At 51.3% G+C, this 14862-nt stretch overlaps 7 protein-coding genes across 7 annotated transcripts; 6 read left to right on the top strand and 1 right to left on the bottom strand.

Moving 5' to 3' along the window:
- Positions 1-713: 713 nt before the first annotated feature.
- N7471_007252 (sedoheptulose-7-phosphate:D-glyceraldehyde-3-phosphate transaldolase TAL1) lies at positions 714-1878 on the top strand (the record flags this gene model as incomplete). The annotated part of the gene is made up of 4 exons (XM_057279971.1): positions 714-771; positions 830-841; positions 911-1194; positions 1258-1878. 4 exons carry the CDS (start codon positions 714-716, stop codon positions 1876-1878), a joined length of 975 nt encoding a protein of 324 aa, XP_057134231.1.
- Positions 1879-2419: 541 nt separating this feature from the next.
- On the top strand, positions 2420-2664 carry N7471_007251 (uncharacterized protein; the record flags this gene model as incomplete). The annotated part of the gene is made up of 2 exons (XM_057279970.1): positions 2420-2461; positions 2512-2664. The coding sequence occupies 2 exons, from the start codon at positions 2420-2422 to the stop codon at positions 2662-2664; spliced, it is 195 nt and encodes a 64-aa protein (XP_057134230.1).
- Positions 2665-2674: 10 nt separating this feature from the next.
- On the top strand, positions 2675-3701 carry sod1 (superoxide dismutase SOD1; the record flags this gene model as incomplete). The annotated part of the gene is made up of 5 exons (XM_057279969.1): positions 2675-2687; positions 3077-3256; positions 3317-3468; positions 3528-3624; positions 3679-3701. 5 exons carry the CDS (start codon positions 2675-2677, stop codon positions 3699-3701), a joined length of 465 nt encoding a protein of 154 aa, XP_057134229.1.
- A 355-nt stretch (positions 3702-4056) lies between these two features.
- Positions 4057-6904, top strand: N7471_007249 (putative transcription factor (Snd1/p100); the record flags this gene model as incomplete). The annotated part of the gene is made up of 2 exons (XM_057279968.1): positions 4057-4194; positions 4379-6904. The coding sequence occupies 2 exons, from the start codon at positions 4057-4059 to the stop codon at positions 6902-6904; spliced, it is 2664 nt and encodes an 887-aa protein (XP_057134228.1).
- A 549-nt stretch (positions 6905-7453) lies between these two features.
- N7471_007248 (SEC14 family lipid-binding protein) lies at positions 7454-8995 on the top strand (the record flags this gene model as incomplete). The annotated part of the gene is made up of 4 exons (XM_057279967.1): positions 7454-7722; positions 7814-7955; positions 8019-8393; positions 8471-8995. The coding sequence occupies 4 exons, from the start codon at positions 7454-7456 to the stop codon at positions 8993-8995; spliced, it is 1311 nt and encodes a 436-aa protein (XP_057134227.1).
- Positions 8996-10773: 1778 nt separating this feature from the next.
- On the top strand, positions 10774-11814 carry N7471_007247 (sterol desaturase family protein; the record flags this gene model as incomplete). Its single annotated transcript, XM_057279966.1, has 1 exon — positions 10774-11814. One exon carries the CDS (start codon positions 10774-10776, stop codon positions 11812-11814), a length of 1041 nt encoding a protein of 346 aa, XP_057134226.1.
- A 328-nt stretch (positions 11815-12142) lies between these two features.
- On the bottom strand, positions 12143-14811 carry N7471_007246 (ER membrane protein complex subunit 1; the record flags this gene model as incomplete). Its single annotated transcript, XM_057279965.1, has 3 exons — positions 12143-12239; positions 12303-14568; positions 14627-14811. The coding sequence occupies 3 exons, from the start codon at positions 14809-14811 to the stop codon at positions 12201-12203; spliced, it is 2490 nt and encodes an 829-aa protein (XP_057134225.1). The 3' UTR covers positions 12143-12200.
- Between the last annotated feature and the right edge of the window lie 51 nt (positions 14812-14862).

Here is a 14862-nt window from a genome sequence, read left to right as displayed (position 1 = left end):
CCACGAGGAAATGGGCAACCGCACTAGCGGAAGGATGTTCGATTGAAGAAACGATACATATATATGTACATAGATGTATGTAGGTAAAAGCATGTTACTACAGGCAGTGGCGTTTACTTTCGTTTGATGCAACCTCCATTCGAAAATTCTCAGGGTCCATACCTAGCCAAGTTGTCCGGAAATCATATTTCTCCATGAGTAGCCGTCGATGTGTATTTAACCGGGCCCCCGGTGAGCGTTGCAAAGACCGCTGCAGTAGTGGGCCGTTGTCCGGTCTACCATCCTCCGGTTGGGGAAGGCGGAGCACTCTGCGCCGGATTTGGGATTGTAGTACAACTGCTCAAGCATTTCAAGGAGAGTAGATATGAAGTCATATTGAAATTGATCAGGAGTAGAAATACTGCAAAGATTGAGAAAGAAGAATAAAGAGCCTACGAAGCAATGGCAAAACAAAAAAAAAGAAGTTGGACCTGTGAAGGGGCAGCTCTCTAAGTTCATCGTGCAGCGTCATTTGCCCCACCATCCCACCTGAAAAAACGGGGCACAGTCCAGGTACTTCCATTTACTATGGTAACTCCATACCAATTACAAGTACCCGGTAATTGATCTGGTTCTGGTCCAATGACACCACCCCTCCTTCTTAAACACCGCGCCGTCCGCCACTCTTCTTCTTTCTTCATACTTTCTCCATCTCACTCTCAATACATAAAAAAATGTCTTCTTCTCTTGAACAGCTCAAGGCCACTGGCACCGTTGTCGTTTGCGACTCTGGTAAGCTATCAACCCTAACTAGGTTGCATTTGAAAACATGCTAACACTAAATTTCTAGGTGACTTCGCCAGTATGTATTCCAGATTTCTCGATGTGACATTGGTTTCAGCATTGAATGGCTAGCTAACGTAAACCACAGCTATTGGCAAGTACAAGCCCCAGGATGCCACCACCAACCCCTCTTTGATTCTGGCTGCTTCCAAGAAGCCCGAGTATGCCGCTCTTATCGACACTGCCGTTGCCTACGGCAAGCAGAACGGAAAGACCCTCGATGAGAAGGTTGAGGCCACCCTCGACCGTCTCCTCGTTCAGTTCGGAAAGGAGATTCTTAACATCATCCCCGGCAAGGTCTCCACCGAGGTTGACGCCAAGCTGTCCTTCGATACCCAGGCTTCCGTCGACAAGGCTCTTCAGATCATCAAGGTACGTTCACAAGTTCAATCAGAATGACTTCTCGACAATTTCAAGCTGACCCTTGCCACTTAGCTCTACGCCGACAACGGTATCTCCAAGGACCGTGTCCTGATCAAGATTGCCTCCACCTACGAGGGCATCAAGGCCGCTCACATCCTCCAGTCCCAGCACGGCATCAACTGCAACCTGACTCTCATGTTCTCTCTGGTTCAGGCCATTGCCGCCGCCGAGGCCGGTGCCTACCTCATCTCTCCCTTCGTTGGTCGCATTCTTGACTGGTTCAAGGCTGCCCACAAGCGCGACTACACCCCCCAGGAGGACCCCGGTGTCAAGTCCGTCCAGGACATCTACAACTACTACAAGAAGTTCGGCTACAACACCATTGTCATGGGTGCCTCTTTCCGTAACGTCGGCGAGATCACTGAGCTGGCTGGTTGTGACTACCTGACCATCTCCCCCAACCTCCTGGAGGACCTCTACAACTCCACCGAGGCCGTGCCCCAGAAGCTCAACTCCGCTGGTGCCGCCAGCCTTGAGATCAAGAAGCGCGAGTACCTCCACAACGAGGCTGAGTTCCGCTTCGACTTCAACGAGGAGGCTATGGGTGTTGAGAAGCTCCGTGAGGGTATCTCCAAGTTCGCTGCTGATGCCGTTACCCTCAAGCAGCTTCTTGCCCAGAAGATCCAGGCTTAGATTGGGTTCTGATCTTTTTTTAATTGTTTAATTTTTTGTAAATTGGCGATCTCCCAAAAATTGGAATCGGTAGATACGAATTGATGAATTTGTCAGTGCTATTATTCTCTGGTGTGTACCAAAGTAGAAAATTAGACTCGAGGGGTAAACTTGGGAACTGCGGAATCTGGCCAGGTCGGCTTATTCAGACCCCCGCACTAGTCCACGGGTGCTTTCTAGCTTCCTCCATGGATGGTGTCATTTCATCCATGCCGGGACATTGATATGATACATTTTATATTACCCGAGGTTGTGTTAAATTGCTGATAGGATGGTTTGAAGCTTTGGATGTGAGACAGTGGTGCAACGGTATTACAAGCTACATAGTTAACACTTCTCTACATAGTAGGTACAGAGTAGAAATATGTACCAATATTGGCGTACATCAATGATAGTACATGTAGTAATATGGCAATTGTTCATAGTTTACACCCGAAGAGGTAGTACTATATATCCAATTGAAAATTGAAGTGTTTAGTATGTTACCTATGTATTAATCATTATGTCATTCCCCCTCGTTCCGACTCGCTGCCCACTTGGGAAGGTGGGGGATGTTTTGTTGTGGTATTAAGTACCAAGTACCACTGTACATAGCTCTTTTTATACTACAATACATGTACCCAGTACTTTGTTGATACGAGTGTAGTCACGTCAACATCATCCGCCTTATTATCTTCGTCCGCCCACTTCCTCTCCTCTTTCTTCACAATCCCCTTCTTCTTCAATCTTCAATCTAAAACATTTTAAGATAATCAAAATGGTTAAGGCTGGTAAGTAATTTCCATTATTGGTTCTCTCTGGGCCATACATAAGCTCCTCAGCCTCCAAGTTCCCCACGATCTGTGGCAAGGGGACCTTGGGTGTGAGCAGATTTGAGCACCTTGTGACCCAGATCGCAAACCCGAGCCTATCGGCTTGCATCCTCGTCCTAGCTCTCCACTGCTGTCTGGATGTCTGCCAATGCCCCTGGGACAAATATGGGGATCATCGCTGCTCATTTGCTAGAAGCGTGGAATTCCCATCCTGGGCCAGTGCGGCACCAGCCGTTCCCGAGGCTGAGACCAAACCTCAAGGGCCCTGAAGATCCAGCAGCGGCATGCTGGGCAGCCTTCGATAAGCCTTCTAGAACAATTCATTGACCACTTTTCTTTCCCTGCAGTTGCTGTTCTCCGTGGTGACGCTAAGGTCGCCGGCACCGTCACCTTCGAGCAGGCTAACGAGAGTGCCCCCACCACCATCTCCTGGAACATCACCGGCCACGACGCCAACGCTGAGCGTGCTTTCCACGTTCACCAGTTCGGTGACAACACCAACGGCTGCACCTCCGCTGGCCCCCACTGTATGTCATTCATGATGAGCTGAAGATGAAGAGGAGAGATCGAATACTCATCGCTTCTAGTCAACCCCTTCGGCAAGACCCACGGTGCTCCCACCGACTCCGAGCGTCACGTCGGTGACCTTGGCAACTTCAAGACCGATGCTGAGGGTAACGCCAACGGCTCCAAGCAGGACAACCTTATCAAGCTGATTGGTGCCGAGTCCGTTCTGGGCGTGAGTTTATAATTGAGATCTGGTATTGCCGAAACAGTATTGCTAACCTATCTTCTTAGCGCACTCTGGTCGTCCACGCCGGTACTGATGACCTTGGCAGAGGTGGTAACGAGGAGTCCAAGAAGACCGGTAACGCCGGTCCCCGCCCTGCTTGCGGTAAGTTCATGAAGGCGTGATGTAGTGGAGATGAATGCTAATAAGATATTTCAGGTGTCATTGGTATTGCCGCATAAATGTGCAGCTCTATCCCCTTTTGAAACCTGGATTTTGTTATCCCCGCCGTAATTGGTGGATGAAAATTGCAGGATATTCCGTCTAGGATACATGAATGAATGCCAATTTGACAAGTGCATATTATGGATATCTGTCATGATCGATTGTATAGCTTCGATACTTCGTAGACTTCCGTAGAAGCTCGGATCGGCTGACCGCTTTCCCCCACAAGTCTAAACACCGGCCACGTTTCCCCTCAGGACATTCCCCTTGCTCTCAACTTCCTTTTCTCCTACTTGTGTTTAGTTTTATTCTGGTTCTGTCTTCAATCTCATCACAATTGTGTATGTGGTAGTGGAGACTGTTTCATTCAGTATGCCTTTTGAAGCCCGGGTCAAGTCCGTCCTGTCCGGTGACACGGTCGTGCTGTCGCATATCACCAACCCTTCACAAGAACGAGTCCTGAGTTTGGCTTATGTCTCTGCTCCGAGGTTAAGGAGGGAGGGTGATGAGGTAGGTACATTGTTGAGATTGATTACCTGTTGATTGCACCATTGGAAGGCCAGATTGTTGCTTGCTGTGATCTCGAAGTGGCCTTTCTGGTCCATGCGAGCTACATACAGCATGGGATAAAATAGCAATGACTGAAGGAGAAGAGAGAAAAAGAGACAAGGCTAATTTAAACAATCAATTATAGGCATACGCCTTCCAATCCCGCGAATTCCTCCGTGAGCTCCTCGTCGGCAAAGTCGTCCAGTTCCACGTTGTGTACACCATCCCCACCGGTGCCAAGCGCGACTACGGTACCATCAAGCTGCCCGGTTTCGACGCCTCATTGCCCGATATCAGTGTGCAGGAGGGCTGGACACGAGTCCGCGAAGAAGCAGGCAAGCGCGCAGATGAATCCGAGGAGACCGTTGCACTTCTGGAACGCCTGCGAGCATTAGAATCCCTCGCCCAGGACGAAGGAAAGGGAACTTGGGGCGGTGGCGACGATGCCCACATTGATACTAGCTACGAGTTGACTGGCGCTCGTGATTTGGTTAAGCGTAACTTGGGCCAACAGCTGGAGGGTATCATTGAGAAAGTCCTGAATGGTGACCGTGTTGTGCTGCGTTTGCTGCTCAAGCCGCAAGAGCACATTCAGACTGTCATTGCCGTTGCTGGTATCCGGGCACCATCCGCTAAGCGCACAACTGCCGATGGTAAAGAGACCGCGGCTGAGCCGTTTGGTGATGAGGCACAACAGTTTGTTGAGGAACGGTTGTTGCAGCGCAAGGTCAAGGTTTCTCTGCTTGGTGTTACGCCGCAGGGACAGATTGTGGCCACCGTGCTTCACCCCAACGGAAACATCTCTCGATTCCTTCTTGAGGCCGGTCTGGCCCGCTGCCAGGACCACCACTCGACACTTTTGGGTCCGGACATGGCTCTTCTCCGCCAGGCCGAGCTTACAGCGAAGGCTGACCGCAAGGGATTGTGGGTTAGCCACACGGGACCCACGACAGCTGGTGCCGCTGCTGTGGACTACGTTGTCACCCGTGTTTTGAATGCGGATACCCTCTTCATCCGCAACAAGGCTGGTCAGGAGAAGAAAATCAGTCTGGCCAGTATCCGTCAGCCGAAGCCCTCCGACCCCAAACAGTCTCCCTTTGCTGCTGAGGCGAAGGAGTTCCTGCGCAAGCGGGTGATTGCCAAGCATGTCTTGGTCACCGTGAACGGCAAGAAGCCTGCAAATGAGGGCTACGAGGAGCGCGAGGTCGCTACTGTTGTGCAGGGCAACACCAACGTTGGTGTTGCTCTTGTGGAGGCTGGTTACTCCTCTGTCATTCGTCACCGTATGGATGACGCTGACCGGTCTCCCGATTACGATGCGCTGCTCGCTGCTGAGGCTGATGCCCAGAAGGAAGGCCGTGGAATGTGGACTTCCAAGGCTCCCAAGGCGAAACAGGTCGTGGACTACTCAGAGAGCGTGCAAAAGGCTAAGCTAGAGCTTGGTATCTTGCAGCGTCAAAAGCGTGTCCCTGCTGTTGTCGACTTTGTCAAGTCCGGTTCTCGCTTCACTGTCCTGCTTCCCCGCGATAACGCCAAATTGACTCTCGTCCTTTCCGGCATCCGTGCCCCTCGCTCTTCCCGCGGGCCTAGCGACGCCGGTGAGCCTTTCGGCCAGGAGGCCCACGACCTTGCCAACCGCCGCTGCATGCAGCGCGACGTTGAGATTGACGTTGAGACCATTGACAAGGTCGGCGGATTCATCGGCAGCCTGTACATCAACAAGGAGAACTTCACAACTGTTCTGCTGGAGGAGGGTTTCGCCACCGTCCATGCATACTCGGCTGAGCAGTCTGGTCATGCCAACGAATATTTCGCTGCTGAGCAGCGGGCCAAGGACGCCCGCAAGGGTCTGTGGCACGACTGGGACCCCGTCAAGGAGGCTGCTGAGGCTGAGGCAGCCGAGGCCGCCAATGGCGCCGGAACTGGCACTGAGAGCGATGCCGCCCCCGCCCAGCGTCGCAAGGACTACCGCGACGTTATGGTTACCTACATCGACCCTACCTCCGCAAAGCTCAAGCTGCAGCAGATCGGCACCGGTACCAACGCGCTCACCGAGCTGATGAGCGCTTTCCGCACATTCCACATTAACAAGGCGAACGACACCCCGCTGCCCGGCCCTCCCAAGGCCGGCGACTGGGTTGCCGCCCAATTCACCGAAGACGGCGATTGGTACCGCGCCAAGGTGCGCCGCAACGATCGCGAGAAGGAGCAGGCTGAGGTTGTCTACATCGACTACGGTAACTCCGAGATTCTGCCATGGGCATCACTCCGTCCTCTCACCCAACCCCAATTCTCCGGCCAGACCCTCCGCCCCCAGGCCATTGATGCGGTCCTCTCTCTCCTGCAGTTCCCCACCTCCGAGGATTACCTCGAGGACGCCGTCGGCTTCGTCGGCGACCAAACCTTCGACCGCCAGCTTGTCGCAAACGTTGACCACGTCGACCAGGACGGCACCCTGCACGTCACTCTCCTCGACCCCTCTGCTTCCAAGAACTTGGACAACAGCATCAACGCCGACATCGTCCACGAGGGTATGGCCATGGTACCCCGCAAGCTGAAGGCGTGGGAGCGTGCCTCTGTCGACACCCTCTCCAACCTGCGCACGCTCGAGGACGAGGCTAAGGCTGAGCGCCGCGGTATGTGGGAGTATGGTGATCTGACCGAGGACTAACTTCTTGTATCTATTTAAATTTTGAGCTGTATGAGGGCGATCTGTACAGATATGGTTGGGGTTGGCCCTATGATTAGCATCTGGCTGTGCCATGTACCCTGAGATATGGTGCTTGGTTTTAATTTAGGCCGGAATTTTATTACATTTTTGTGTTTTTATGCCATGCTCCCCAAAACACTGGCACATCTAGTTTCATCTGGAGGTTCGTTCCTAGGGCTGGCTACCTTGGTTGATCCTGCCGATTAGCTTTATTGATCGATGGATCTGCAAAGTACTTTGGTACCTAGGTAGATGTGTTGCGACAGATGAAAGAGGCCATAACTCAGCGACATTCAACATTCTCAAAAGAGACCTAAATCCCACCCAAAATGTGTGATAGAGAGAGATGTATCACAAATATAGCGTCAACCCCAGAAAGCACCGACCTCGGGACCAAATACCGTAAATTTTATTTCACCGCCTCTTTCCCTCCGCCACCTCCGAGATCTGTTTTAGAAGGACGATCTCTCCTTCAAAAAAGTAAACAAACATAAGAGATAAGAGTTCACTATGTTTTGGGGTAACAAAACTCCGCAGGACTCCGAACAGGACCTGGCCCGCACCGATTCAGCCCCGAAGAACGATCCCGCTGCTTCCGCCTCACAAGCTTCGGGCACGGCATGGCTCGAAGGACACTTGCACCACCTTACACCGGAGCAGGAGCAGAAGCTACAGGAGTTCAAAACGCTGTGCGCTGAGCGAAAATACTACACCCCTGCTGTGGAACAAGCAGATGGCGTCGAAGCGAAGCCCGCCAGCCTGGGCGATGCGACTTTATTGTATGTGACGCGTCCATGCTAGACCCTGCCACAGCTAGCAATGGACAAGTTGAACAAGACGATCGAATGCTGATATTGATTATTTGCGCAGGCGATTCCTCCGAGCTCGCAAGTTTGACGTCGAGGGCGCATGGGCTCAATTCAAGGACACCGAAGACTGGCGCAAAGACAACGCCATCGAGCAGCTATATGAGAATATCAGCGTGGACTCGTACGAGGCTGCTCGACGGATGGTGCGTCTTATAATCCTTTGCGAACGAAGACAGATCTCGTGCTGACATCTAGTGTCTCTACAGTATCCCCAGTGGACAGGCCGTCGCGATCGCCGCGGTATCCCTATCTACGTCTTCCAGATCCGCCACTTGGACAACAAGGCTGTCGCCGCTTACAACTCCACCATGAGTACCGGTACACCCGAAACCCACAAATCATCCACAGTCCCAGCGCGTTTGTTGAACCTCTTCGCTTTGTATGAGAACCTCCTCCGGTTCGTGATGCCGCTTGCCTCCGCACTCCCACGTCCGAACCCGGAGACGCCTATCGTGGCGTCGACCAATATTGTGGATGTCAACGGTGTAGGATTGAAGCAGTTCTGGAACTTGAAGGGTCATATGCAGGATGCTAGTGTTTTGGCCACGGCGCATTACCCCGAGACATTAGATCGAATCTTTGTATGTTGTTCCCTTGTCTAATCCGTCAGAGAGCTTTTTCCATTGAAGATAAGATCGTGGAACTAACCCATTGTTAGATTATCGGAGCACCCGCATTCTTCCCAACCGTTTGGGGCTGGATCAAGCGCTGGTTCGACCCAGGCACCACCTCAAAAATCTTCATTCTCTCCGCCGCAGAGGTCGGGCCAACTCTCACTTCCTTCATGGAGCCATCCAGCATCCCTAAGCAATACGGCGGCGAGCTGGACTGGTCGTGGGGCGAAATGCCGAACCTGGACGATCCCAGCCGCGAACTGCTCCGCGGCATCGAGCAGCCGCTCACCGACGGCGAAACCCGGAAGAATATCCTCAAGGGCCCTGTGTTGTTCAACGGTGATCACCTCCAGGTGCTAGGTACTGTGGATGGAAACAAGCGGAGGGAAACCATTCCCATCCCGAAGACACAGACTTCGGTTGAGTCAGCGGCTAACTCCGCTGGCTCTGCAGAGAAGGCGGCGCCTAATGGCGTGCAGACTAAAGTAGACGATAGTGAGAAGACTATTGACAACGTGGCGGTCAAGATCGACCAGTTGTCTGCGGATGAGACTCATGTTGCCGTATAAAGCACATAGAAAGGCAGCAGCATTAATCGTGTTGGGGTTTGTGTTTGGATTTACCATCAGCAATGTGACATAGGACAAGATAGCGCAGATCTCAATACCGAGGCATTTTTCTTCTATCTCTGTGTTTTGTTATTGGATATCTGTTTGCCTGGGTTATATTATAAAGTGGGAAATTTCATGTGCTTACACACACGTATCTAATACATCATGTCCGTAGTGGCCTGTTGGGATATGTGCTTTCTGATTTCATCTTCCTAACATTGATATACTGTCTTTGGTTGATTTGGTTTGACTTGTTCTCCATATGTGAAATTATCTCAGCTTTACACTGTTCATGAACCTTCATTCGTACTTGATGTTTGATCACCTATACAATCGGATTGAGATATAATCAACAAGAATAGACGGCCGGCGGCCTCTGATTTCGATAACATAATACCTTTGACTTAGAATGAATACTAGGGACGTTATGTTCATGATAACACTACACTATCTTTTTGGCTACCTTTTTGGATGTTTTCGGTGTCTTTTCCCTTCTTAGTATTTATGTTGAGAATCCAGGTTAATTCTCAGTAATTAACATGGAGCTACCAACGCTAACCCTAATTCGGCATGCTCTACGCATTACGAATCACTATGCAACCCCCATGCCAAGAGCTTCGAAGTCCTACGGAATCGAGATTAGCGCCGTCGATGCAGTTTGTTGTAGCACAGGAAGCGATTTCAATTCAGGCTGCATTTATTCAATGGAATCCAGCATTCAGTGCTATCACCGCTCATTCAGCTCTTTCTTTTTGATTCCACCACTTTGTTTCTATTACAAATGGATCAATTGAGAGATTCCAGGGGGAGAAGGAGAAGCCTATAAATATAGGCTTCTTACTATGTATGAAGAGATTAGACCGTTCTATAATATTTTTTTTATACTTCCTAGTATCACTTTGCAAGAGATACTCCCTCCATTTTACATGCTGTATAGTCCCTCAGTGTACTTTCAACAGTTTATAGCGAGAGAGATGGAAAATGTTGGCCGTAAAATGCAGGATATGGTGAAAAGCTCAATTCTTATGGAACGTCTTGTCTATATAAAATGTGCGGAGTACTAGAATATTGGATGTAAAATGTGCAATATATATAACCTTTCATAAGTCTATACCATATCAGAGCGCCTGTGGATATTTCTCAAGAGAGAGTAGATCATCTTTATCAGATAATGAATCATACGCAAATCCATGAAACGTCCAGAAACCTCAGTCGGGTATAAGTTGACCAATTAGGAATGAGGGCTTTGGTTGACCACATGACTCGGCAAGTCCTTGCAATGCAGATGCAGGGCAACGTCTCCACATCACATCTATACGACCAAATACGTCGAACATCTAGAATCAGATCCTGATGAACCAAAGAAAAAAGCATCCTTTACTCATGAATGCCCCTGTATTATGATATCATCCCCCGAATCAGCCCGAAACACAAACATGAGGCAACCATGTTGAGCCCAAGCGCTAGCTAACACGCTAAAACGGCCATGTTGTTGGGAAAGAATCCAAGATGAGATATGATCGACGCCATGTTCCAATCCAGCCAAACGCCCGAGGCTCATTTTTGCGGGGAGCATGAAAGAAGTGGGCTTTCTTCACATGTGCCGAGTGTCGCCAATGCCCGAACGACTGGGGAGGGATCGACAATAAGCCCAAGCACTTAAACCCACTAATCCCCGTACCTGGGGTATATTGAAGTGTGCACTTCAACACCCTTATACTGTTTACGAATCAGCCATGAATCGTAATGCAAAGGACTCCATGAAGTCCACCTGGCGGCAGCAAGCCCGCTCAGAGTGGACTCTCTTCCACTGGTTCTACGAACTACTCGGCATCCACCCAGAACACCTCGACCAGAACATCCCAGTTCATCTAAAGGAAGATGCCGTGCCCTACGTGCCAGACTGGTCCATGCACCGCTGGGTGCTCACGCACGCCGCCATCCCACTCCTAATTCACCATGCTTACGTCGAGTTCACCGGCCACAACCTCAGCGCCTGGGGCGCCTTCTTCCTGTACGGCTTCGCCTTCAAAGCCATCGCCATCCACGAACTCCACGTCCTCCGACGACTGGGCCACCATCACGGCTTCCTAGACGGCGATAAGCACGCCCGCGACGGCGTCCCAGACGTCGGCGTCGCAAAGGTCGTCCGCTCACTCATATCGACATCGACCTTCCGACCAATGTTCACCGTCTTCATCGCCTACCACGCCGCACATCCACCCTCAACTATGAGCTTTATCTGGCTGCCCCTCGAAGCCGGACTGTACGGGATCATCCTCGACTTCTGGTTCTACTGGTACCACCGGGTGATGCACGATGTCGGCGCGTTGTGGAAATACCACCGCACCCACCACCTCACTAAGCACCCGAACCCGCTGTTGACGCTGTACGCGGACTCTGAGCAGGAGTTCTTCGATATCCTCGGTATCCCGCTTATGACGTATTTCAGCATGCGGTTTATGGGGATGCCGATGGGGTTCTACGAGTGGTGGGTTTGTCATCAGTATGTGGTGTTTGCGGAGTTGGCGGGGCATAGTGGGCTCCGGGTGCATGCTACGCCGCCGTCGACGTTGAGTTGGGCTTTGCGTTGGTTTGATGCGGAGCTTGTTATTGAGGATCATGATTTGCATCATCGGAAGGGTTGGAGGAAGAGTCATAACTATGGCAAGCAGACGAGGCTTTGGGATCGCATCTTTGGGACTTGTACTGATCGCATTGAGTCTGTTGAGCACAATGTTGATTATGTCAATTCGTCGCCTATGCCGTTGTATTGAGTGAGATGACCTCGCGAGGCTGGATTATTGATGATTTGATCTTTTTTTGGTGTCAAAAATCGTACATATCAGGTCTGTACAGTTGCGGAGGATTGTTAATATTGGTTGTTCTTGTTTTGTTTTGCTATACTGTTTGATACGCTAGATCCTTTGGATATCATATCAATCTATGAATGAATGTAATGTTCCCTATGACCAATGACTTTCTATATATCAGACCGCAGTTTCTTTTGAACAGGTCAGGTTGGCTTTAGTATAGTGGCGACTAATCTTCGCAGTGGCATGTGAGTATTTAAGATGTTTGCTACGCGTGGAGAATTTGACAATCAACATATGTATTACAGTCTAAAGCACAACGTGATATCTGGCATATCAGCCTAGAAGGCCTAAGCCCTCCACAGGGCATTAACTTGCTTCCTCCGAGTCTATATAGAAATATAATTAGCAAATTTACCTGGAGAAATGGAGAAACTAGACAGAAAACTTACCATCGGAGCCAAAACGGCGACACCCACTCCGAGTGCCACCACAGTGAGAACGAGCTGCAGCTTAGAGAAGCTCTTGCCAAGGATATCAAATGCCTGGCTGGGCGTGGCTCGGGTACCGTAGATATCGCTTCCATAAGCAAAGATAAGACTGGTACTTTCCAATAGGGTAGGGCGAGAGAGCACGGCCTTGATGCCGGCGACATCGCGCGTGTGCGAGAGGTACCATTTGCCGTCGAAGTCGAGATAGGGGGCGTAGCGGAACAGGCCTTCTTCGGCCTCGGCCGTGGTGGGGTCACGGTCAACAGGGCGGCGGGGATCGAGTACGGGGCGAGGGATGCCGACAATGGAGTTGGAAGAGGGGAGAGTGCAGAGAAGCTGGCGGGTGGTGATGCCCTGGCGCGTTTGAGTGACGGCCATGTGGGAGATGGATTCGGGGATCATGAAGGCCTGGGAGATGACGTGGGGCAACGGGAGGGTGGCCGTGCTGGAGTAGTTGGTAGCAGAGTCAAGGAGACCACGGTCGTTGGGCAAAGGAGATTCGTAGAGCTCCGAGATGACCAGTTGGTAGCCCTTGGCGGAGGACTCGCTGGCGTCAACATCGCCCCAGAATGAGTAGGCGAACCAGTTCTCGGACATCACGGATGCGATGGGTTGCGTGGAGTCCACGCCAGCTTGGGTGGATGCGTGAAGGACGTTGCCTGAGACTCCGTCCAACAGGTAGAAACTGGCGGTGTGGGTCTGCTTGTTCACTGCAGTCACCAGGGCGAGGTTGGGGTTAAGGTACTTGTAAAGGACCGAGCGGTTTCCAAGGACCCTGCCGATAGACGCAACAGGATCATGCGCAGGGCGAGCGGTCGCTTTGACGACCTTCTCTCCGGAGGGAGGAACAAACTCCCACACTGGAGTCTTGTTATCCTTTGCAACCCAGCCGAGGACTCGGCCATCAATGCTGGTGGTTACCAAGAACCCATCTTCGTTGGCAAATGCAGTGACTGGAGTACCGTCTTCACGGACACCGACGGTGGTCAGCGAACTTCCATCCTGCGCCTCGAAGACAGCAATTGAGTGGAGTTTGCTGTTAGATGGTTCGATGCGGGAAACGATCTCTCCAGTCGACACATCCACAGTCACAGAGCTTCCGTCGTCGTTGTAGATGGTCGCGACTCCTGGCGAAGTCAAAATGGCCTTCACATTCCACTGTGATGTCTCCACTGCCTGGATGCCCCACGAAACGGCGCCGTGGTTGCCAGTATCCAAGGCGTATACACGGCCGTTCTTGGTGGCGACAATAACTGATTTGGCAACTCCAAAGCTGTCCAGGTTGGACACTTCGTCGGTCAAGATACTGCTCAGAATGCGCTTAGGAAGATCCTTCAGCCAGTCAGGTAGATGTTCCAAGTCCCGGACATGACGCTTCACCCGGTGAAGGTATGCGCCGTACAAGGTCTCATGGCCCTCGACCTCCAGCTCATGAGCTAGATCCTCTTGGGCGTCAGTTTCCGCCCAGGTAGCTGCGACAGCATCAATGAGACCCTCGTGCCGAGTCCACTCAATCTGGCCATTTCGGATCAGTTGCCAATCCCCGTGCTTCCGGAAAAGCGCTGACCTGACCGCCACAGATTTTCCTTTGGCAACAACCTCGGATACCGAGTGAAGGGCAATGTCAGAAGAAGGCTTCTGCAGATCCCATCGTCCCAGAATCCCATGAGAGACGGATGATACAACAACAGCCTCCAAGTCCGTGATTCGAGTGAAATAGACGTTAGCGTCAATGACACTGGCTGCGACCGCCGACTGGCCGGGCAGATACGGCAGCTGGTAAGCCTTGGTGACCTTAGCAGACATCAAGTCCACGTGGTAAACCTCAGCCCAAGCTCCGGCCTCGGTTGCAAAGTGGACCAAGAAATGGGGCAGAGCGTTAAGCTTGTGGGGAGCGTGGACTGTGATCTGTCGGATTTCGGAGCCGGAGGTATTGTCAATGGCGATAGAGGTGATCTCCTTGGTACCAATGACATTGACCTTTAGGGACTTTTGCGATTTGTCGGCCCAGACAATGATAGGCGAGGCGGAATTAGCGCCCACATAAAGGACGGACTCCGGGGTAGCCACATCAGCCTCAGAGTTAAGAATCTGTTGACGAGTCTGTCGCCCAGTCAATGGATCCAAAACAGTGACCTTGATCTTGAAGCCCTTCAACATAGCCGACTGGAGTGAAATATAGAAGATTTCCGTGGAGGAAGACGACACCTGGAACGGAACGTCACCGCTAGAAGAACAATATATTAGCTTGGGACTTGTAAAAAATGGTTGAAGACAAAACCAACCTTGCATCCTTGAATTCCCACACGGACTTTCCAGTGTTGCCATGTAGCCGTCTTACAATTCCGGTGCCCCCGCTAGCAATCACAGCAATCGTATCTCTCACTCCAGAGGTCGCGGTAGTATCCTCAAGCTCCAACAGCTCGAGATCAGCAACTAAACCCTCGGAGACCCGACTTTCCCATCCCATTTTGCCATCCTGGGCACTCCAAGACGCGATGTAGTTACCCACAGCAGCGAC

The sequence above is a fragment of the Penicillium samsonianum genome (genome assembly GCF_028829775.1).
Source record: "Penicillium samsonianum strain IBT 33392 chromosome Unknown utg000004l_segment0_segment0, whole genome shotgun sequence".
Taxonomy (NCBI): domain Eukaryota; kingdom Fungi; phylum Ascomycota; class Eurotiomycetes; order Eurotiales; family Aspergillaceae; genus Penicillium; species Penicillium samsonianum.
The sequence above is the reverse complement of the archived record's forward strand: the minus strand, read 5'-3'. Positions and strand labels throughout refer to the sequence as shown.